This window comes from Eutrigla gurnardus, assembly GCF_963514095.1.
Source record: "Eutrigla gurnardus genome assembly, chromosome: 11".
In the NCBI taxonomy this organism is placed as follows: Eukaryota; Metazoa; Chordata; class Actinopteri; order Perciformes; family Triglidae; genus Eutrigla; species Eutrigla gurnardus.
Window position 1 is genome coordinate 4,715,786 of NC_139925.1, and position 22,485 is coordinate 4,738,270.

General features: G+C 45.0%; 4 protein-coding genes across 4 annotated transcripts; 2 read left to right on the top strand and 2 right to left on the bottom strand.

Moving 5' to 3' along the window:
* Nucleotides 1–119: 119 nt before the first annotated feature.
* cacul1 (CDK2 associated cullin domain 1) lies at nucleotides 120–3,643 on the bottom strand. Its single transcript, XM_084021271.1, has 8 exons — nucleotides 3,171–3,643; nucleotides 2,834–2,960; nucleotides 2,588–2,690; nucleotides 2,411–2,506; nucleotides 2,190–2,292; nucleotides 1,974–2,063; nucleotides 1,505–1,643; nucleotides 120–1,406 (listed from the first exon to the last, which is right to left on the bottom strand). Exons 1-8 carry the CDS (start codon nucleotides 3,490–3,492, stop codon nucleotides 1,367–1,369), a joined length of 1,020 nt encoding a protein of 339 aa, XP_083877397.1. The 5' UTR covers nucleotides 3,493–3,643; the 3' UTR covers nucleotides 120–1,366.
* Nucleotides 3,644–3,954: 311 nt separating this feature from the next.
* On the bottom strand, nucleotides 3,955–9,695 carry sirt1 (sirtuin 1). The gene is made up of 9 exons (XM_084021983.1): nucleotides 9,264–9,695; nucleotides 8,747–8,869; nucleotides 8,098–8,333; nucleotides 7,860–8,012; nucleotides 7,220–7,367; nucleotides 7,048–7,127; nucleotides 6,450–6,633; nucleotides 5,840–6,370; nucleotides 3,955–5,673 (listed from the first exon to the last, which is right to left on the bottom strand). Exons 1-9 carry the CDS (start codon nucleotides 9,685–9,687, stop codon nucleotides 5,384–5,386), a joined length of 2,169 nt encoding a protein of 722 aa, XP_083878109.1. The 5' UTR covers nucleotides 9,688–9,695; the 3' UTR covers nucleotides 3,955–5,383.
* Nucleotides 9,696–10,166: 471 nt separating this feature from the next.
* On the top strand, nucleotides 10,167–12,159 carry dnajc12 (DnaJ (Hsp40) homolog, subfamily C, member 12). The gene is made up of 5 exons (XM_084021130.1): nucleotides 10,167–10,482; nucleotides 11,024–11,102; nucleotides 11,270–11,409; nucleotides 11,549–11,693; nucleotides 11,783–12,159. The coding sequence occupies exons 1-5, from the start codon at nucleotides 10,405–10,407 to the stop codon at nucleotides 11,863–11,865; spliced, it is 525 nt and encodes a 174-aa protein (XP_083877256.1). The 5' UTR covers nucleotides 10,167–10,404; the 3' UTR covers nucleotides 11,866–12,159.
* A 2,702-nt stretch (nucleotides 12,160–14,861) lies between these two features.
* On the top strand, nucleotides 14,862–21,363 carry polr1b (RNA polymerase I subunit B). The gene is made up of 15 exons (XM_084021158.1): nucleotides 14,862–15,224; nucleotides 15,551–15,718; nucleotides 16,024–16,170; nucleotides 16,277–16,409; nucleotides 16,515–16,651; nucleotides 16,737–16,960; nucleotides 17,053–17,224; nucleotides 17,313–17,484; nucleotides 18,007–18,288; nucleotides 18,377–18,510; nucleotides 18,594–18,764; nucleotides 18,848–19,004; nucleotides 19,144–19,340; nucleotides 19,425–19,675; nucleotides 20,140–21,363. The coding sequence occupies exons 1-15, from the start codon at nucleotides 15,048–15,050 to the stop codon at nucleotides 21,020–21,022; spliced, it is 3,405 nt and encodes a 1,134-aa protein (XP_083877284.1). The 5' UTR covers nucleotides 14,862–15,047; the 3' UTR covers nucleotides 21,023–21,363.
* Nucleotides 21,364–22,485: the final 1,122 nt, after the last annotated feature.

Genomic DNA, 22,485 nt, shown 5'->3' on the forward strand with positions numbered 1-22,485 from the left:
GCATATTAAGAGAGAATATCTCATTAAGTAACATCCAGTGTTTGGACTGAGAGCCAGATTAAAAATCCTGTGAATAGTGGGGGGGGGGGAGAAAGGAAAATCACCTCCCTGTCCCACGATTAATGAAATTAGTTTATTTGAAAGACAATGAGAACAATTCCCAAGACCCTCAGACGGAAAATGAAAAGTGAGCCTGAGCATCTAGTTACACTTAAAACAGTGTAAAGACCTTGTATCAAATATCTTCTATACAAGTGAATCAAAAATGCATCCGTGACACAAAAACAAAAAGCTAGTGTACAGCGGCCGCTACGCCGAGACCGAAAACTATTTACAGAATTGTGAACAAGGCTATTCACGTTAGGAACATTTAATGCAACACGTGGGGGGGGGGGGGGGGGGGGGGGGGGTTATGTTAATGCATATCATCGTTCCCGTGAAATCCATGCATCGTCTTTGACGTATTTACAGTTTAGGGAGGATTTTAGGCTGAAACAAAACTGAAGTTAGGAAAATGCCAAACGCTGTTGAACACTTGTTCAAGTTTTGTCTGGAAAACAGTGTAATGTCCCGGAAGGTTCTCCCTGCCAATCCTATACATGCAACGCTAACACAGACGAGTGATATTTAAAGTTAAAGATAAACGAGTCAACCAAAGCTCAAACTTGCTAGTATAAAAAAATAATAATAATCAAAATCAAATGGCTCAGTGGCTTACACAGGATACAACATTAATAATGCCAGCTTGAATCCAATGCATTATATATGAAAACAAAAAAACTGCAAATCCTCTTTGGCGTAACGGGAAACTATAATCCGGTTTTTACCAACAGTAAAAAGGCAACATGAAGAAGAGAATCATAGCTGAGGTCAATGACTTCGTTCTCACATCTTTTCCACTCGTTTGCATCGAGTGAAGCCGTTTACAGACACAGTGGGTGAAACTGAGAGGAGTAGTATTATTATCATCACATTGACAGTATTATTAGCAGCAACAGAGAGTCTCGATTAGCCCAGTCTATCAAAAAAAGACACTTTTTCATGTTAAAGGTTAGGAATGAAATACCCATCGTCAGCCTATCCCTCGCTAGGATATCCGGTCAGAAGGCACCGCGGAGGCACTCTTCAGGAAATGAGGAGAACGGGAAGGAAACACGTGTCGGCGTTTGTGGGATCACAGAGCAAAGCACCACACTGGAAGTCTGTGTTTTTGTTTTTAAGTGCAGTCAGGTCAAGTTCCTGCTCCGACAACCCCGACGTCGTGTTCTCCTTGTTGTTCACAGTGATTTGCAACCTTTCGAGTCGAGAGATGAAGAAAACCGACTTTGTGATAAAAGCTGTAGGAGGCACAGTAGAAGTTCTGCCATCAGGAGTCCTCGCTGGCCCGTTTACGAGACTGGTCACCTCTGGGGAAACAAACAAAACAAACGCATCATTTTAAAGCTCCTAAGGCGTGATAATCAAAAGCTGCTTTTGTATTCGGACACTTTTATATAAAACCGACCGTGGGAATCCGTTCATGGAGAGCTCCATCTGTAACTTCTGGTCGTGAGCGGCGTAGTCGGGCAGCAGAGACTCCACGGCGGGAGGGTTGATTTGGGGAATAAACCCAGAGAAGAGAGCCGGGGCGAGCTGGGCCCAGTCTGAAAGAGGGAGGGAAGGATTTGTCTCTCTTATAGACACTTGTAGTCGAGCTGAAACTGCATTTCAAGAATGAAACAGGACGAGGAGGCGGGACATAACGTTGGGAGGAATTTGATTTGATGGTTCAAAGAATTAGTTGCTGACTGATGGATGGATGTCAAAGTGTTTTCCAGGAAGAAAAAGCTATTTGATTTTGATCCAAATTCCATTTTCAGCATATATTGTAAAAAAAAAAGGGGGATGTGATCTAAAAAAAAGTTCAGCTCTACTTTATAAGATATAAAAACAGTACGAGCACAATCCTCAGTGACAATGAATATGACGCTCACCTGGTCGGAGGCTGTAGAGGCCTTTCACCACACTGGCCATGGTCGACGGCTGCACTTGAAACGGCATGGAATGAGCTTTGATGAGAAGAGCTGAAAAAGAAAAATATAAAGTAAAAAAACACACAAATCGTTGTTTCTGTCAGTGGGGAATTAATAACCAATTTTTCCCCAAATGTCATGAAAGCCTTCGGCCTCAAACAAATAGAATCCACTCACGCATCAGTGTGTTCACGTGTATTTCTGCCACGTGATCGGCAAACAGCTTCATCAGATCATCCCTCAGGTCTCTGTTCAGCTTTGACTCGATGTAGAACTTGTTCTGGGACAACAAAAAAAGGAAAATTGAGCAACTGAGACCAAACAAAAAAACACTATGACACAATATTTGGCTGCATGCAATGTTTTTTTGCAACATCTATTTGACAAAAGATGCCTACCAAGTACATAAATACAGGAACTATACATTGAAGAGAGGCCGTGTATTGCGTCAGCGCCACATTAAAGTTTTCGATGAAGTCCTCAGGTGGGCTGGCCTGGAAAACATAACAAAAATAAAATCAGCTTTATGCATCTCTGATCGAGCTGCGTGTTCCCTCGTGTTGGGATTAGCTTACCTTCAGATGTGTGGAAACCTGCTGCAGATGATTTGTTATTTTCAACGTCAAATCGTTGTAGAGCAGCTCAGAGTGCTGCTGGCAAACACACTTGTACACGTAGCTGGGAAAACAAGGATAAAAGGTGACAAAATCAGCATTTTAGGTTAATTAAAATGAATTATTGGGCTCATAAAGGCCACAGAAACCACATAGTGTAGGACAAGCATCCCCAGCTCAGGTGTGCGTGGAGCCGTGTTGTCTCACCTGTATATCTGTGCATAAGAAACAGAGATGTGGTCTGAGGGGTTCTGGATCAGCAGACGGTCTATGGCCTTCTCCAGGTTTGGCCAGTGGTTTTTTCGGTAGTCCTCTACGGCCATTGCATTCAGGACTGCGTGTAAAAAAAGAGAAGTTTGTTAGGTGTGAAATGACCTGTTGTAAGAGGCCACATGTTTCTGGTCTCAGGCCCGGTCTACTACCAGGAGCACCAGACCCACCACCCTACACGGTAGTGATCCTGCAGCAGGCCGAGCTGCAGGGTGGCTGCATGGGGGTAGCAGGCCCCGGCTGTCACCGCGGCTGCTTCTCAATGTGCACTTACGGAACTTGGAAGTAGAATCGAGGGTGAATTTCCCCTCAGCAGCGGCGGCGGCCGGAGGAGCCGCGCACTCCGGCTCGCTGACCTCGCTGCTCTCGCTGCCCGAATCCGAGTCCATGAACTTTGACCCGGCGTTGCCGGACCACAGCTTACCCCCCCGCCGGGTCCCCGGTTCTCCTCCAGGCGGACAAGCGGGCTGCGGGGCCGTCCCTACGCCCGACAGCTGGCTCCTCAGATACGTGCGGACTTTGCCGCCGCCGCTCGCACAATAGTTGTGGTTGTGGTCGTCGTTCGCGTCCAGACTGTCGTCCTCCATGGCCTCCATGTTTCCCCGCCGGCCCTGCGCGCTGAAGCCCGGCGTCACTACGTCAACATTTCAGACAACAATTCAGCATAAAGACAAAAACTGTCGGGCGTCTCTGCTGGTGTCCATCTCGGTTTTTTTTGTTGCTGTTAACTGATTTTTTTTTTTACGACACGTCGTATCACCGAACAGCTGTGCGATGAGGAAACAGGGAAATGTAGTTCCAAAAGGGATGCAGCTGAATAAAGAAGGTTGTTAGCTCGTTTATGCTAATGGTAGCCACTTGGATCACGTATAATTGTTTAAAGACTAAATATGAATGCGTCGACTGTTAATTTAGTGACTAATCTTAACATTAATGGGGAATTATAGGTGTCTAGGACGTTTCATATACCGCGCATGCGCAGCCTAGGCACGCTAAACTCGATTCAACGCATTGGACACCCTATGAAAGTAACAAATTGCATTTTTATTATCATAAAGACATTTTTTCTCAGAATATAACAATGTTGAAATGTGATATCTCTCAGTTAAAGCCCCCTAAAGGAAATAAAATTAAAGTAGAACGAGGAGCTGTGAAGTTGAGCTCCTGGCCGGTAGGTGGCGCCATATCAACCTTCACGTTGGAGTTTGTATGAAATAACAGAAAATAATTGTTTTTCAGTCTCTTTTTTTATAGTTATAACCCCAGAAGAGATAACAACTATAAGAATGCAAATTATAATAAAAAAAATATTTGCTTAAACCGTAAACAAAACATTAACCTGTAACTGGTATGGGAATTATGTTGGTGTCGATTTAACCTTAATCCAAAAATTAGCTCAAACGCATTTCCACCAACACTTACAGACAGAAGGCTTCTCTTTGTAATGAATGATTTAACTTTAAACTTGATGAAAACATGAGCAATAAAACTGCTTTTATAAGAAGGAAAAAGAAAGAAAAAGTGCCATATTTCCAATGTGACCTCATTGAATATATTCCTACGGTATAATATTACAACTTAATATAACTTTGTACGGATATAAACTATCATCTACTCTTTGATGAGTATGTCTCACACGGGAGTATAAAAAAATAAGAGGCTTGACCGTAAAAAGTAGCTGCCACATGTCGAAGGAACACCTTTTCAATGGTTATATATTTTTTTGTTCTCCAAAGATTTAAACGACAGGTTTAAACATACAAAGCCCATGACAACGTAGGAGCGTCTTGATAAAAGTGTTCTTTGGTCTAAAATGAAAGAGTACTGTTCTTTATTCTAGCTTTTACCCTCAGGAAAGGGGCAGAGCTGAACTTTTTATATTGCAAGTTAGACAATGTGTTCAAGTAAACCAGCTGAAGATTTGTGTATGTGTCTGAAACTCATAGTACCCTCTATTTAGCAGGCAGTAGGCTAACATATTTACATGTTTACCAATGGTAACACGAACCAGCATTACAAAAAATATATATATACGATTAGACAACGTCTGAATTCACACTACGGACTGAGACATTTTAAGTCTTTGCTTGCAATGACTGCAATTTAGGAATTAAAGCTTAATCCAGTGTTGCATTCGTGGCACGCTGCAGTGGACGTCTCTGAACGACAACTTCTCAAAATGTCAATGAAAATGAGCACATGGAAAGAAAACCTCAAACAGAAACGTAAACTACTGCATTCTATTTAGTAAGTAGTACACAGTATGAAGTTTCAGACACAATGCATGTGACCAAACTGGCCACAAAAAATATATATATATATAAACAACTTGCTGCATATTCACACAAAGTTGTCACGCAATTCCAACTTTATGAAAAAATAATAGTAAGGTTGATGAGTCAAAAATATACGAAACATATATATTTATATATATATATTAAAATAAAAAAAGACAATTAGTGCTTTGTCGACTGGGTGACTTTACACTTAAAGGTGTGTGGTGCTCTGAGTCTTTTCGGGGGAACTGTCTGTCTGCACACTCGACGCCGCCTCGCTGGCTGAAGTGTGCTGTATCGTGTCTCTGAGACGCGTCTCTCCGTCCGCCGCTAGTGCGTCGGCCTCCTCAGGCTCGCTGTCTTCCTCCAAACCGTCTGCGCTGCAATCGGACTCGTCGCTGTCAGTCCCGCAGGAGCTCGACGTCTCGTCCTCGGAGTCGGAGTAAACCTCGGCCCCGTGGAAGATATAGTGATTTGGTGCTTGGAACAGGTACTGGCCTGCTGTGGGGAACAAACAAAACGATGAGATGAAATCAAGATTTAAAATCATTCAGAATTATGTGGATTCACTTATATCGACTGGTTTCATAAATGGGGTCACACCCTTTTAAAATACATCAAAATATGTATATTATGTATTGTAAATTATATATAGTCCAAAGCTTACTCTCAAGGCGTTTGCTGATTGGACTTCTGTTGATTCGACTCATCCAGCATCGTCTACGAAATTCGTGGTTGGAGATTTGGCTCTTGACTTCAACGGGCTCCTCTTTCGGTGCTTCGTCCGCCGATAACTCTGAAGGCTGGGCCGTCTCCTCGTCAGGACACGGAGCGTTTGGACAAGGCTCTGGAGGTGGAACGTGATTACCAGCAGTGTCCTTGACATTCGAGCTCTCCGCCTCCCCTGAAGGCTTCGCTACCGAGTCTGTACTGTTCTGCTTCTGCTCCTCCTGAGCCGCGTCGACGGAAGCAGGCAAGACTTCGCTCGGCTGCTGCTGCTCCGGGAGCCGAGGGGGTTTCTCCGTGGTCTCGGTGAGTCTTACAGTGTTGTAGCAGAGCTGCTCAAAGTCTCCGCCCAACCGATGACAGAGCTCGTCGACAATGACGTCACAGTCCCCGAGTAGCTCCACGTCAAAGTTGAGGTGAGGCAGCTGCTCCCTATTGATCAGGACCTGAGGCACTTCATGAGGAATAGAGTCTGGAAGGAAGAGAAAAGTTTAAGCACAATAGAAACATATCGGTTATTGCGTAAATGCATTTATCTGGACATAACATACTTGGGATGAGGGCAACTGGGCGAACTTTTAGTGAAGATCCGATGACAATCAAGAGATCCACCTCATCTTTATCCTGTTTCATGGCTCTGTGGAACATTTCTGGAAGATTCTCTCCAAAGAAGACGATGTCAGGTTTCATGATCGCCAGGGGAATATCTGGACACCGCGGACATTGAGGAACAACCTACAGAATGATGTAATGTTATTAGCAATAGAACAAAAAAGGAGTGCCATGACAAGTTTTTCAAAACAAAATAGGATTAATATCCACAATGTCCTTAAAGCAGGCAGGTGTACCACCCCGATTTACCTCCACAATCCACTCAGTTTTACATTGATGCATTTATTACAAAGTACATTTAATTTTATTCTGTGGCCATTACTCCAGTCAGTTTATGTTGAGGCTGAAAACCATGTCACAAGATCTCTTTCCCTGCAAACGTACTCAGATCCGCTTCCCTGGGCCGTATTTCCACACAATAACAATTAAATGGTGGATGTTGCGTGTTTGCCATGTTGCAGGTGTGCCGTAATACACGGTGTACGCAATAGTGCACGTGAATGTGTTACGCTGGAGCAGTTTGTAACGAGTAAATACCTGGTTAAAGATGTCTTCCCTTATCGCTTCACAGTCCACTTTGTGTTTACAGACGAGGCAGGAAGCAGTTGCAAACGACCCTGAAATAACAGTTGAAAATGACTTTCAGAAATCACAGTGGATAGAACTTTTTATATATATATATATAAAAACAATAAGTTGTTTGACTTACCGTGACACTGGATAATCCGCTGAACTCCAGCCACTTGTTCTAATGTATCAATGTTCTGTGTGTAATTGCGCAGCAGCTTCCCCTGCTTATCCATCATAGAAATGAATTTGTGACAGGGCGAAGGCTGGAACTGACCAGGGAATATCTCCTGTAACAGAAAAACATATACTTCTTTTATCTTTGTTGTCGCTTAAAGCCTAAATGAGCTTAGTCTTGGAAAACAAACTGACCCTTTTGAAATCAAATGAATACAAATGCCCTCCAACGGCCTAAGGAAAAGCTAAACAAGTTCAGAATCCTAAATAATACATAGGATACATGGAGCAAATACTTCTGCACACAATGGTCTTATTATATTATTATAAAACCTTCTTCATGCAGAGTAATGTGCTCAAGGGCAAACAATATATCATATTAATACCATGTGTGTGAACTACAAAAATGGAAGCTAGAGGATGCAATGTAGACGATGTGATACGTGCACACTTTTGAGGAATTTCTCCTGCCGTGAATCTATATCATTTCCGTAGCACCAAGCAAAAGTTTGCATGAGCATGTTTATATTTGAATACATTAACAAAAGGTGTGACATCTTTTTGCATCATATACATGGGTCTTAAATGTGGGACGGTGAACAAACCTTAGCAAACTTGAAGAAGGGTCTCGGGTCCCGTCTGAAGTATTCAATGTCGAACATAGCTTGGGGGTCTGGAAGATCGGGAAAATCTACGGCGAGCCGTGCGTAGATTCCATCTCTGGAGCGGAAGTCTGGTATTCCACAAGACACGGACACCTAAAAACAGATAAATAAATTCAGGCATTCTGTCTCAACAGCATGGACACGGGCATCGCTGTGTAACGTTACTGTAGACGCATACCCCGGCACCGGTCAGCACAAGGATCCTTTTGCTTTCGTGGAGTAGCCTGACCACGTCCTCCAGGGTGTTGATGTCCTTCCTCTTCTTCCTCTTCGGCGGTTCCGAGATGTTGATGATGATCTGCCACAGCGTCATGTCGTCTAGATCCGGCGGGAGCACGGTCTCCGGCAGCAGCTCCCTCAGGATGGTCCTGGGGTCGGTCTCTCGGATGTGCTGCTGGATGAAACTGTAGGAACCTGTGGTCCCCCCCCAACACAAAACAGCTCAGTATTTGTGTGTCCTATGAAACTGTAGGAACCTGTGGTCCCCCCAACACATAACAGCTCAGTATTTGTGTGTCCTATGAAACTGTAGGAACCTGTGGTCCCCCAACACAACACAGCTCAGTATTTGTGTGTCCTATGAAACTGTAGGAACCTGTGGTCCCCCCAACACAACACAGCTCAGTATTTGTGTGTCCTATGAAACTGTAGGAACCTGTGGTCCCCCCAACACATAACAGCTCAGTATTTGTGTGTCCTATGAAACTGTAGGAACCTGTGGTCCCCCCAACACATAACAGCTCAGTATTTGCGTGTCCTATGAAACTGCATGCAAGAATATGCATGATGTCAGTGGAGTAATAATGGCTACTTCCAGCTAGTTTTACCTATTTGCGGCTGAGGGGTCCAGTCGCTGGAGCTCGCATGCGAGGATCTGTCGTCGTCCTCCGTGATGTGGTCCGGCGTCACATCCAGACCGTTGGACGGGAGATCGTCGCGTCCGAGGAAATCTGAGCGCAGGATAAGTTTGTTAAATGGATAAAACTATGGTTTTACAACCAATAAGCATGACAGGAACCTCATTTAAGGAAGGTATAAATGCTAAGTGGCTACAAAAAGTTTAGTGCCGTGGGGAAAAAATAGCGTCGTGAAATCCCAATAGAATGAGTCACACATAGTTTTCTCTTTAATATTTTTTAAAGGGATTCAATAATAAAGTTGTCTTGAGAAGTAGCTCACACCCACACGTCCGCGTTTAACGCGTTTAACGTTAGCCGCCTTAAAGTTAACGAACGCCGACTTGTATTGTCTTTCAAAACTCGCCGGTTAAGTTGTAAAAAATAAATAAACCAGCATCGCCTAAAATAAGTACAGCTTTGTTAAATGTCCCGTCTTTTTTCCTACCAGCAGCAGCCTCCTCCTCCTCCCGCTCGGTTGTCCCCACCACAGCGCCGTCGTCTACCAGTTTCGCTACTGGTTTGAGCGGCTCGTAGCCCGGCAGTCCCAGTCCATTGTTGTCTCCGCCTGGCGCCGCCGGGGCCTCCTCTACCGCCATCGCCGGCTTCGCTTCCTTCTCCGCTGGCTGCGTACAATTCCCCGCCGCCTCCTGGCTCTCGGGAGCCCCGGACACGCGCGATAATCGATCGTCATTGGCGACTTTTAATCCGTAGTTCGTCGCCGGGCTGATTTTCGACCTTTTCGCGGCCGGTTCCTCCATATCAGACGCGCCTGAAAAGGCCGTTCCGAGACTCGTCTCTCCGTCCGCCATCTTTATCCCGCAGAGCCGCCGAGCAGATCCTTTCCTCTCGGACAGCTGTCTCATTTGCATAGCGCACGTGACTCACTCTCAGCCAGTAACACGCGGCCGGAACGTTACCGTTTTACGTCGATGACGTAAAACCATAACAACATATCGCTGTCTTCAAACACAGTCAGGATTTCTTAAATATACATTTAAATGTAAATTTAATGCAAAGTTAAGCATTTATGACCACAAAAAAGTGGCGAGTAAAAGCCGGAAGTCAAACACATCGATCATAGCACGTGAGCCATCTCGATAAAAATATGTTATTACCTTTATATTACATGAACGCAACCTCAATGACTCCTACACATGTATAATTTTAATTTTTCCACGTAAACCCCATGATATGTATCCAAGTCATCAAAAATATTTGTAATCACAGAATAATATATTATGTTTACTTATTACTGAAGACTATTCTTTGCCTTTATTCCACGCCCACGCGAATGGTCAAAATTACGAGCCAAGAGATGCTCTTTAGTTTAGACACTTGAACGCAGCATATGTCATGTGGTGAGAAGAAGACGAAGGGACCGCAGCAGAATTTCAACCCCACGACTCGTGACATTATTTGAACCATTAGACAGTGTCGTCATGAATCACTAAAAGCTAGCCGATCAAATAACAACAACATAAACTTTATATTAACAGACTCTCGGCAACACTTGAAACGAACATCTGTGATCCAGCAGATATTCACGCTGCTCCGTGACAACACACCGTATTTCCTAGCAGATTTTTATGGAGGCTATTTTAAACTGCAAACCGAAGGATTTGGAGGATTACTACGCGTTGTTGGGATGTGATGAATTATCGTCGGTAAGTTTTTTTTTTTTTTTTTGGCAAATAGCTTTTAGGGATCAGACTATTTCCTGGGATGTGGTGTTTTTTTTTTTCATCTACAGATCAAAAACGTTTAAGAGTTCAGAAGTGAAAAACGTAGACATGCTGGATGTGCGCAAACCTGTTTATTGGTCAACCAAAAACATGAATGAGCTGTGTGTGTGTGTGTGTGTGTGTGTGTGTGTGTGCTTCAGAGATTAGTCTGATCCAACATCAGAGACCTGTTGATGCTTCAGCAGAAAATGTCAGAGGAACAAGTCGTGCGTCATCAGTGTCTGGGTCTGTTGTGCAGTGTTTGCACTTAATTATTAATTATGCAGCACGAATAATAATAGAGCATTGAGCCTGAAAGGGCCTCAAAATAAAAGATCAGAATTGATCAACATAAAGGTCAGCAATTCACTGTCTGTATTCCTCTCATATACATGATATTCACAGACATTTGTGGACAGTGAGATCCCTTAATGTAAGACAAGTTATTATGTTGTATTTATGTAATTAGCGTTTTTCTTTGCAGACTGAACAGATTCTCAATGAATACAAGATCCGAGCCTTGGCATGCCACCCAGACAAACACCTGGACAATCCAAGAGCAGGTCAATACGTGAACCATTACTGTGACCCACATATTTCAATTGAATTCAAATCATGTTAAAGAAGAGCTCCTCACAACTGCAGCGAAGAAGAGGGTATTTATTTCTACTAATGTGGATAAGCATATTGCTCCATCTTAGACTCTGATATGTTCTTTTCTTCGTGCCAGTGGCAGATTTCCAAAAGTTGCAGGAAGCCAAAGAGGTTTTATGCGATGAAACCAAAAGAAAAAACTATGACCTTTGGACGAGAAGTGGAGTTACCATTTCATTTAATGACTGGAAAGCATTGAATGACTCTGTGAAAACTGTATGTACTCTTTTGACTTTGATATCATTTTTAAATTCATATATATATATATATATATATATATATATATATATATATATATATAGTAACCTGTTGAATCTGGAAAGCCTGCTGATGGTGTTTGGGCATCTGTTTGCAGTCAATGCACTGGGTTGTGAGGAATAAGAAGGAACCGATGTTGGAGGCTTCGAATGCAGAAATCCCGGTCACTTCCCAAGCAGAGGAGCTGAGTTCGGACCGGGAAGCAGAGAGGATCCCTCCGTATGATGCCACGGCATCCCCAAGTAAGTGAATTACAAAATATTCTCAAAGATATGGAGAGAATTAATCAAATCCTTTAAATCTAACGGACTTTTCTCATCTCTGCTTCAAGATGATTACTGCCATCGACGGTTCCGTTGGGCTGCTGACTCCCCATCCAATCTGCTGCAGAAGTTTAGGAATTATGAAATATAAATGTATTTAATTTTGTGTCAATGTTTGTGTCTTGTTGTCCGTATTCAGTTGTTGATTATGGTGTAGATTTTTGTGAATATCATCTTCATCAAATGAAGATTGTGAGCTCTAAATGTATCTGTTACAAGTGTCAAAATTTGCATATGAGATAATGTTGCTGGTTTATTTTTAATTAATTAATTATGTTTTCAATGGAGATGTGATCATGGATCATACTGGAGTAACTTCTGTAATGTAATGTGGGGTTTTATGTTGTCAAGTTCATGTTATGGAACATAAAACTGAAGCATCTCACATTATTCTGCTTATGTGTGTTATTTAATGTCTGTTGTTTTGCCTAAACAGGATGGAGTTTTATTGGAAGTCATTCACAACATTGAGCCAAAGTTGTGATGTAAATGGTCTTAAATGTGGACCTTATTACACACCAGTGTCTGTAGTTAAAGGCCTGGAACTCTAAGGTAGCAGAGGAAATTCTAACAATATCGTATAATATTTTGGTGTGTCAAAAAAATATAGAAAAAATATCACATTTTAGCATGTCGAAATAAGTCATAAAAAGTCAAATTAACACAAACACAACGTTGTTCTGCAGGATTTCACGGGACTATAAAATGACTTGTAAAGACGTTGTTGTTGTTGTTGTTGTTGTTGTCCAGCTGTTTGTTGTCCAGCTGTTTGTTGAACAGTAGAAAGAGTGTAAAAAGACCGGATCCCGCTGTGTTACTCAGGCTGCACTACAGCGTCTATTCACAGGCGCGATCCCACTACTGAGCGGCACGGGGGCTTTGACCTGCTCCGTCTCCGACCTGGGCCGGTGCACCCCTCCTTAGACGACCTGCCGGTCCCGGGCTCCCCCAGGACCACCATACCGATACCGAACTTAGTACGGACACCCGATCCACATAGTCCGCTGCAGCTCAGAGGTCCTGAGCTCAAACGGTCCTCCAGCCTCAGCCTCCCGGGGACTTGGATTACAGGCGCGCGCCACCGCACCCGGCGGTACCTGTCCTCATTCAGAGAGGTTTTGAGGCTCTTGAGTAAGTGACGTCACTACGCTTCAGTGGCATCACGTGACGAAAACAAACCTTACATGTGTAATGATGAAGGCTGATTAAAAATATATATATAGTATGTCGGGAAGAAATCTGAAAAAAAGGTCAAATTATAGTATGTAAAAAAACTACAAAAAAGTCCAAATATAGTATGCTAAAAAAATCTAAGAAAAAAGTAAAATTATAGTATGTCGACAAAAGTCAGAAAAAAAGTTAAATAATAGAATGTTGAAAAAACTTTTTAAAAAAAAGTAAAATTATAGTATTTAAAAAAAAATATGAAAAAAAAAATTATAGTATGTAAAAAAACAAAATTCAGATAAAAAGACCGGATCCCGCTGTGTTACTCAGGCTGCACTACAGCGTCTATTCACAGGCGCGATCCCACTACTGAGCGGCACGGGGGCTTTGACCTGCTCCGTCTCCGACCTGGGCCGGTGCACCCCTCCTTAGACGACCTACCGGTCCCGGGCTCCCCCAGGACCACCATACCGATACCGAACTTAGTACGGACACCCGATCCACATAGTCCGCTGCAGCTCAGAGGTCCTGAGCTCAAACGGTCCTCCAGCCTCAGCCTCCCGGGGACTTGGATTACAGGCGCGCGCCACCGCACCCGGAGGTACCTGTCTTCATTCAGAGAGGTTTTGCTGCTCTTGAGGAAGTGACGTCATCACACACCCAAAATCAGTATAAAATAGGGGACCTTTAAGTAGCTAAAATAAGCCTTGTGTAAATAAACAATGCACTCAGATTCATATTTAGGCTATCATGAGTGTATGCCACTACGTGATGTTTTACTTTTTTCGACATCATTTTTTTTTATCAGCCTTCATCTTTACAGCTGCCGGGTTTGTTTTCGTCAAGTGATGCCACTGAAGCGTAGTGACGTCACTTCCTCAAGAGCACCAAAACCTCTCTGAATGAGGACAGGTATCGCCGGGTGCGGTGGCGCGCGCCTGTAATCCAAGTCCCCGGGAGGCTGAGGCTGGAGGACCGTTTGAGCTCAGGACCTCTGAGCTGCAGCGGACTATGTGGATCGGGTGTCCGTACTAAGTTCGGTATCGGTATGGTGGTCCTGGGGGAGCCCGGGACCGGCAGGTCGTCTAAGGAGGGGTGCACCGGCCCAGGTCGGAGACGGAGCAGGTCAAAGCCCCCGTGCCGCTCAGTAGTGGGATCGCGCCTGTGAATAGACGCTGTAGTGCAGCCTGAGTAACACAGCGGGACCCGGTCTTTTTATCTGAATTTTTTTTTTTTTACATACTATAATTTTTTTTTTCAGATTTTGTTTTAAATACTATAATTTTCCTTTTTTTTCAGATTTTGTTTTAAATACTATAATTTAACTTTTTTTTCTGACTTTTTTTGACATACTATAATTTGACCTTTTTTTCAGATTTTTTCCCGACACACTTTATATATATTTTTTTAATCAGCCTTCATCATTACACCTGTAAGTTTTGTTTTCGTCACGTGATGCCACTGAAGCGTAGTGACGTCACTTCCTCAAGAGTGCCAAAACCTCTCTGAATGAGGACAGGTACCGCCGGGTGCGGTGGCGCGCGCCTGTAATCCAAGTCCCCGGGAGGCTGAGGCTGGAGGACCGTTTGAGCTCAGGACCTCTGAGCTGCAGCGGACTATGTGGATCGGGTGTCCGTACTAAGTTCGGTATCGGTATGGTGGTCCTGGGGGAGCCCGGGACCGGCAGGTCGTCTAAGGAGGGGTGCACCGGCCCAGGTCGGAGACGGAGCAGGTCAAAGCCCCCGTGCCGCTCAGTAGTGGGATCGCGCCTGTGAGTAGACGCTGTAGAGCAGCCTGAGTAACACAGCGGGACCCAGTCTTTTTACACTCTTTCTACTGGACAACAAACAGCTGGATAACAAACAGCTGGACGACAACAACGTCTTTACACGTCACAGCAGCTTTTGTTTCTTTCTTTCTTTCCCTGCATCCACACTCCAGTCCAGTTGGTGGCGGCACTGCGCCTTTAAGTTGGTTTGCCAACCGCCAATAAGCACCAACGAAAAAGAAAGACAAAAACACTTCCGGTTCCAGAAGGGAAGTACTTCCTTTTAGTCGGCAATGCACATGTGGTAAACAAGCGTATGTGACCCTCCGTGTGGAAGCATGGACTCTTCAACAAAGTGGACTAACTTGTCCAAAGGTCCGAGTCTCAAGAACCTGACGGAGAGAGGACTCGGCCACCTGAAGGAGACCCAACATGGCGCCGTGCAGGACTTGACAAGATCCCACGTCGAGTCGTTTGACCAGGCTGTCACTGACGGGCTCAGCCGCGTCGTGCAGGTCAGCGGATTTTATTTTATTTAGGGAATTATAAAGACGCCTCAGTCGAAATGACGCCCAGCTTAGTCGTGTATTTGTGACGTAATAGCAATTTTAGGACACATCATACTTATCATTCTCAAAACCCTGGTTTTTAAATTAATATACAGTAAAAATGAGTGTAATTTGGCATCAGTGTGTTTCTGTGCACAGCTTTTAATCTCACCTGATCTCAGTCATCACTTTGGGTAACTTTCTGTCAGTCCTGCAATAGTTTTTAAATGTGTGTGTGTGTGTGTGTGTGTGTGTGTGTGTGTGTGTGTGTGTGTCTCTCTCATATGTCTCAGGCCATCCCTCCCTTGGAGTTCACATTTAAAAATGACCGGGTCAGCCTGGCGTTCGTTGAAGCCACCATCTACAGCCCGGCTGTTGCCAAAGGGAGCATCTGCACGGACATGAAGGTGTTCCCGGCAGAGTGCAGGGGGAGGAGGTGTACATACAAAGGGAAGCTGGTGGTAAGTGTAAACAAACAAGTGCTGAGGTGTCAGGATTGACCAGTTGTGGATGTAAAGGGCGCACTCATGCAAGTTCCTCCGTACCGTGCCGAAGCACGTTTTCTGCCCTCACATTGTTCCAAGTCCAACCGTGCCTAAGCACACCTCTAACAACCGTACCAGGGCCGACACTCGTCAGACAAACAGGAGTTTATGGGTCAAAGGTGCTTGGGCACGGTACTGATTTGCGCCCTGAACTGCACTTGAAGGATCACAAGAATGCTTTGGTCCGTTTTTTTTATCGTTTGTGTTTTGTGTGGTCTCAGGCAGACGTCAGCTGGTCAATCAATGGGATCCCCAAAGGCATCATCAAACAGTCCATGGGTCAGCTGCCCATCATGGTGAAGTCCAAGCTCTGCAACCTGTATGGCATGTCCCCCAAAGAGCTTGTGAAGCACCATGAAGAGGCGGAGGTTAGACGCTTGTGTGTTTTTTGTTAAACATTTGCCTAAAGAACAGAAATGCATTACATGCATCCCTGTTAAGTATTAAAGCACAAATTCCCTCCGCGGCTAACAGGAAATGGGAGGTTATTTCATCGTGAACGGAAATGAGAAGGTTATCCGGATGCTGATCATGCCGAGGAGGAATTATCCCATTGCCATGTCCAGACCGAAGTGGAAGAGCAGAGGCCAGGGATACACTCAGTATGGTAATGATATGCAAAAGCAGTGTAATAATGATAATAATCTCGGCTCATCGATTGCCGCTGCGTATCTTTTTAAAAATGTATGTCATCAGAAATTCTTTGTTGCAGGTATCTCCATGCGTTGCGTGAGGGAAGAGCACACCGCCATCAACATGAACCTGCACTATCTGGATAACGGGACCGTGATGCTCAACTTCATTTACCACAAAGAGCTCTTCTTCCTCCCGCTCGGCTTTGCACTCAAGGTAGGGGATGTGTGTTTTTTATTGACTGACAATGTAATGTATAATAATAATGTAATGTATAAACTTTCTTGTTTTTATCCTTCAGGCCCTGGTGGACTCCACGGATTTCCAAATCTACCAGGAACTGATCAAGAGCCGTGAGGACAATTCTTTCTATAAGAGCTGTGTGTCCGAGATGCTGCGTATCGTCATGGAGGAGGGCTGCACCACCCGCAGCAAGGTGCTCAATTACCTCGGAGAGCGCTTCAGGGTCAAGATGAGCCTTCCGGAGTGGTACACGGACCAGCAGTGCGGCACTTACCTGCTAAAGTATGTTTCTTTTTCCATCATCCTCATCAACGTCCTGACAGAAACCACCACACTATCACGTGTTTTGGAGTAATAAGTATTGTCTTGAACAGCGAGTGCATCTGCATCCACCTGAAGTCTGACACGGAGAAGTTCGACCTGCTGTGTCTGATGACCAGGAAGCTTTTCTCCTTCGCCAAGCAGGAGTGTATGGAGGAAAACCCCGACAGCATCATGTGCCAGGAAGTGCTCACTCCGGGTCAACTCTATCTCATGTTCATGAAGGTACGCTCCCGAGGCCTTCTGAACTGAGCACTGATGATGTGTGTTTTTTCATTCTTGTCCTTGATATCTTGAGGTTTCTTCCCAACAGGAGAGGCTGACTGCCTGGCTGCTGTCTGTGAAGCTGGCCTTTGAAAAGCGAGGCAGCAAACTGAATGGAGGATGGACCCCTGAAAACCTGATGAAGATATTCAACATGGGCACTGACCTCACCAAACCCTTTGAATATCTGTTGGCCACCGGGAACCTCAACTCCAAGACGGGTACGGCTGCACCAGTCATGGATAATGGTGTCGTTATGTCGTTGAGTGTTACTTAAACAACAGAGAGGACCAGGGTCCTGTCGCTGTGACAAAATACAGCTGCAATCTAGAGAAAAATCATCTATATACACACAGAAAATATGACTCAAGGCAGATTAGGGCTGTAAGGATGCGCACGCATCACGGTTCGGTACGTACCTCAGTTGTTGGTATGTTTCCGGTTAAACAGGATACAAAAAGAAAATGCAGAAAATGTATTTTGTTCTTTTATTCTTGAAAATCAACAGTTGCTCATTCGCCATAATTCTTAATTGAACAGTTAACACCTAAAAATCACAGAAAGGTTGGGCTCTAGTGAGAAATGCGGTTGGTCAGGTATATGACCAGAGTCGTCGCCCCCTGCTGGCCATTATACATAATACAAGTTTAAGGCTCCTCTGCATTGGTTGCACTTTTCAGAACAGGACGTTGCCACCAGGTTTGAGTTCATGCCGTGGTTAAAAACGTTTGTTTTTTTTGCAGGTCTCGGCATGCTGCAGAACACGGGCCTGTGTGTTGTTGCGGACAAGCTCAACTTCATCCGCTACCTGTCCCACTTCCGCTGCGTGCACAGAGGAGCGGCGTTCGCCAAGATGAGGACCACCTCGGTCCGTAAGCTGCTGCCCGAGTCCTGGGGCTTCCTGTGTCCCGTCCACACTCCCGACGGCGAGCCCTGTGGACTCATGAACCACATGACGGCCGTCTGTGAGATCGTGGCGCCGACCTTGCCCACCACATCGCTGCCCGCTCTGCTCTGTTCCCTCGGTGAGTCGGCGTAACATCGGAGACACTAGACACACATTTTACTGGGCTGAATTCCTGACTGCAAAATCTTTTCCATGTGGTGCCGAAGGTGTTACTCCGGTGGATGCATCTCCTGGCCGAGCCTATTCAGACTGCTACCCTGTGCTCCTGGACGGGGCCGTCGTAGGCTGGGTGGAGGCTGAATTGGCCCCGGTTGTGGTCGAATCCCTGCGCAGGTTCAAGGTATATCAACTGAATAATGTATACGATCGTCTGCACCAGCCACATGTATGTGTGTGATATTTATTTAAAACCAATGCCTTCAGGTGCTGAAAGAGAAGAGGGTCCCTCCCTGGACTGAGATTGTTCTGGTTCCTAAAACGGGCAAGGCCAGCTTGTACCCGGGCCTGTTCCTCTTCACGACACCCTGCCGTATGGTGCGGCCCGTACGCAACTTAGCACTCGGCAAGCAGGAGCTCATCGGCACCTTTGAACAAGTATGTGGGTTTAAAAATACGCTGCATAACTGTTGAGTTGTTTAGTGTGTGATATTTAGTCATCTTTTTCTATCCTCCGCCAGCTTTACATCAACGTGGGCATCATGGAGGACGAGATCGAGCCGGGCGTGACCACGCACCAGGAGCTCTTCCCTCACAGCATGCTCAGCGTGGTGGCGAGCTTCATCCCGTACTCGGACCACAACCAGAGTCCGAGGAACATGTACCAGTGTCAGATGAGTAAGTCTGGAAAAACACCTACACAGTCCCTTCATTGAGGGATGCACCGCCCGATACCATGAAGGCAGCGTGACGTTAAGTTGAGCCTAATAACCTGATAATAATGTCAAATAAAACATGAACCTCCTTCTCCTTCCAGGTAAGCAGACGATGGGTTTCCCCCTGCACTCCTTCATGGATCGCGCCGATAACAAGCTGTACCGGCTCCAGACCCCTCAGAGCCCGCTGGTCCGGCCCTACATGTACGACCACTACAACCTGGACAACTACCCCAGCGGCACCAACGCCATCGTGGCCGTCATATCCTACACGGGTTACGACATGGAAGACGCCATGGTGAGTAGAACACGACGGTGTCTGGTCTTCAGTTGTGTTAAAATAATGATAATTCTGGCACTGATTCTATTTGTAATCATTTAGATTGTGAACAAGTCGTCATGGGAGAGAGGCTTCGCCCACGGAAGCATCTACAAGACGGAGCTGGTGGACCTGGCGGACAAAGTGAGGGGGGAGGACGGCGTGGTGTTCGGGACCAAACCAGACGACCCCAAAGTAAACGACAAGCTGGACGCTGATGGACTTCCACACATCGGGTCAACGATACAGTACGGAGACCCGTTCTACAGCTACATCAACCTCAACACGGGCCAGAGCGTCGTCAACTTCTACAAGTAAGAGTCGATCAGTTTATATCGCCTTAAAAACACAATGATCCAATTTCCATTGTCAGGATAATCGTTAATATAGTCATGACTCGCTTGTAAAAGCTGTTAGATAGACATTTAAACATAAATACAATTTAAAAATGTATATATATCTCGTTTATTTATGCAGACTTTTATGATTCATGACAATCCAAAAAAAAATGGTGCGTCTTAACTGATGCAATACAAATATTTGCTTCTTAATTTAATGTAAGTGATTCCAGTGTTCCAGAGTTTTAAGCACATTTGATCGGGATAATATCATGAATCGCAGTTATTTAGGCCAGAATAACTTTATTGGTCAACATCTATGTTTTCATCCGAATTATCTTCATATCTAGAAAAAGAAACTTCTTCAATAAGAACACTTGAATTTCTTGCAGCGATGCCGACCCACGTTGAGAATGTGTTTTTTCTCTGATTTCCTCCAGGAACCAGGAGGCCTGCGTTGTGGACAACATAAAGATCTGCAGCAACGACAGCGGCTCGGGCCGGTTCAAGCGCGTCTGCATCACCATGCGAGTGCCACGAAACCCGACCATCGGCGACAAGTTTGCCAGCCGCCACGGCCAGAAGGGCATCCTGAGTCGGCTGTGGCCGGCCGAGGACATGCCCTTCACGGAGAGCGGCATGGCTCCCGACATCCTGTTCAACCCCCACGGCTTCCCCTCCCGCATGACCATCGGGATGCTCATCGAGAGCATGGCGGGGAAGTCGGGCGCCCTGCACGGCCTGAGCCACGACGCCACGCCCTTCACCTTCTCCGAGGAGAACTCGGCGCTGGAGTACTTTGGCGAAATGCTGCGGGCGGGCGGATACAACTTCTACGGCACGGAGCGGCTCTACAGCGGCGTGAGCGGCCTGGAGCTGGAGGCCGACATCTTCATCGGAGTCGTCTACTACCAGCGGCTGCGTCACATGGTCTCCGACAAGTTCCAGGTGAGGACCACTGGCGCGCGAGACAAGGTGACCAACCAGCCGGTGGGCGGGAGGAACATCCAGGGAGGCATCCGCTTCGGGGAGATGGAGCGCGACGCCCTGCTGGCCCACGGCTCGTCCTTCCTGCTTCACGACCGCCTCTTCAACTGCTCCGACCGCTCGGTGACTCAGGTGTGCGTCGACTGCGGCAGCCTGCTCTCGCCGCTGCTGGAGAAACCGCCGCCGTTCTGGTCGGCCTTGCGCCACCGGAAGACTGTCTGCACGCTGTGCGGGAAAAGCGACTCCATTGACTCGGTGTCCGTTCCCTACGTCTTCCGCTACTTTGTGGCCGAGCTCGCGGCAATGAACATCAAAGTCAAGTTAGATGTCAAGTGACGACCAGAGCAGATGCATGCCTACTTATACAACTGCTTTTAATGTTTTATTAAAGGAACAGTTTGTAGTATTTGGGGGCTCTATTAGCAGATAATTGTTATATTAAGTATGGTTTTTGTACTGTATAATCACGCTCAATGCTACAAAAAGATTTAAAAACAGACTGTAAAGCCATGATGTGTCAGAATAACCATGTGAGACGTTTGCCAAAAGTGATTTATTAGCTAAGACAAAGTAGCAGCATATGATGGGATGACTGTTATGTCTGTTATGGTATGGGAAATAACCCAAAGGTCTCTTTGTACAGTCTGTGAATAAAAATGATTCTGTAACGAGAATTCAGATCCTTTACTTTAGTAATAGTTCCAACTCCACTACAAATATTAGTTTAAAAAAAAAGTCATAGTATAATATGGTGAAAAAAGTCAGAAAAAAAAGATCAAATTTTATTATGTAAAAAAAAAAAAAGTCATAAAAAGTCAGATTAAAACAAACATCGTTATTCGTTAGGTTTCCACGGGACTATAAAGTTGAATAGTAGAAAGAGTGTAAAAAGACCGGGTCCCGCTGTGTTACTCAGGCTGCACTACAGCGTCTATTCACAGGCGCGATCCCACTACTGAGCGGCACGGGGGCTTTGACCTGCTCCGTCTCCGACCTGGGCCGGTGCACCCCTCCTTAGACGACCTGCCGGTCCCGGGCTCCCCCAGGACCACCATACCGATACCGAACTTAGTACGGACACCCGATCCACATAGTCCGCTGCAGCTCAGAGGTCCTGAGCTCAAACGGTCCTCCAGCCTCAGCCTCCCGGGGACTTGGATTACAGGCGCGCGCCACCGCACCCGGCGGTACCTGTCCTCATTCAGAGAGGTTTTGGTGCTCTTGAAGACGTGACGTCACTACGCTTCAGTGACATCACGTGACGAAAACAAACCTGGCAGGTGTAATGATGAAGGCTGATTAAAAAATATATATATATACTGTGTCGGGAAAAAATCTGAAAAAAGGTCAAATTAAGTATGTAAAAAAAAAAACTACAAAAAGGCAAATTATAGTATGTAGAAAAAAGTTGCAAAAAAGTCAAAATATAGTATGTCAAAAAAAAAGTCAGAAAAAAGTCAAAATATAGTATGCTAAAAAAAAACTAAGAAAAGAGTCAAATTATACTATGTCGAAAAAGTTGCTAAAAAGTCAAATTATAGGATGTCGAAAAAAGTCAGAAAAAAAGTTAAATAATAGAATGTTGAAAAAACTTTTTTTTTTTAAAGTAAAATTATTTTTTCAACATTCTATTATTTAACTTTTTTTCTGACTTTTTTTTTTACATACTATAATTTGACCTTTTTTCAGATTTCTTCCCGACATACTATATATATATATATTTGTAATAAGCCTTCATCATTACACCTGCCAGGTTTGTTTTCGTCACGTGATGCCACTGAAGCGTAGTGACGTCACTT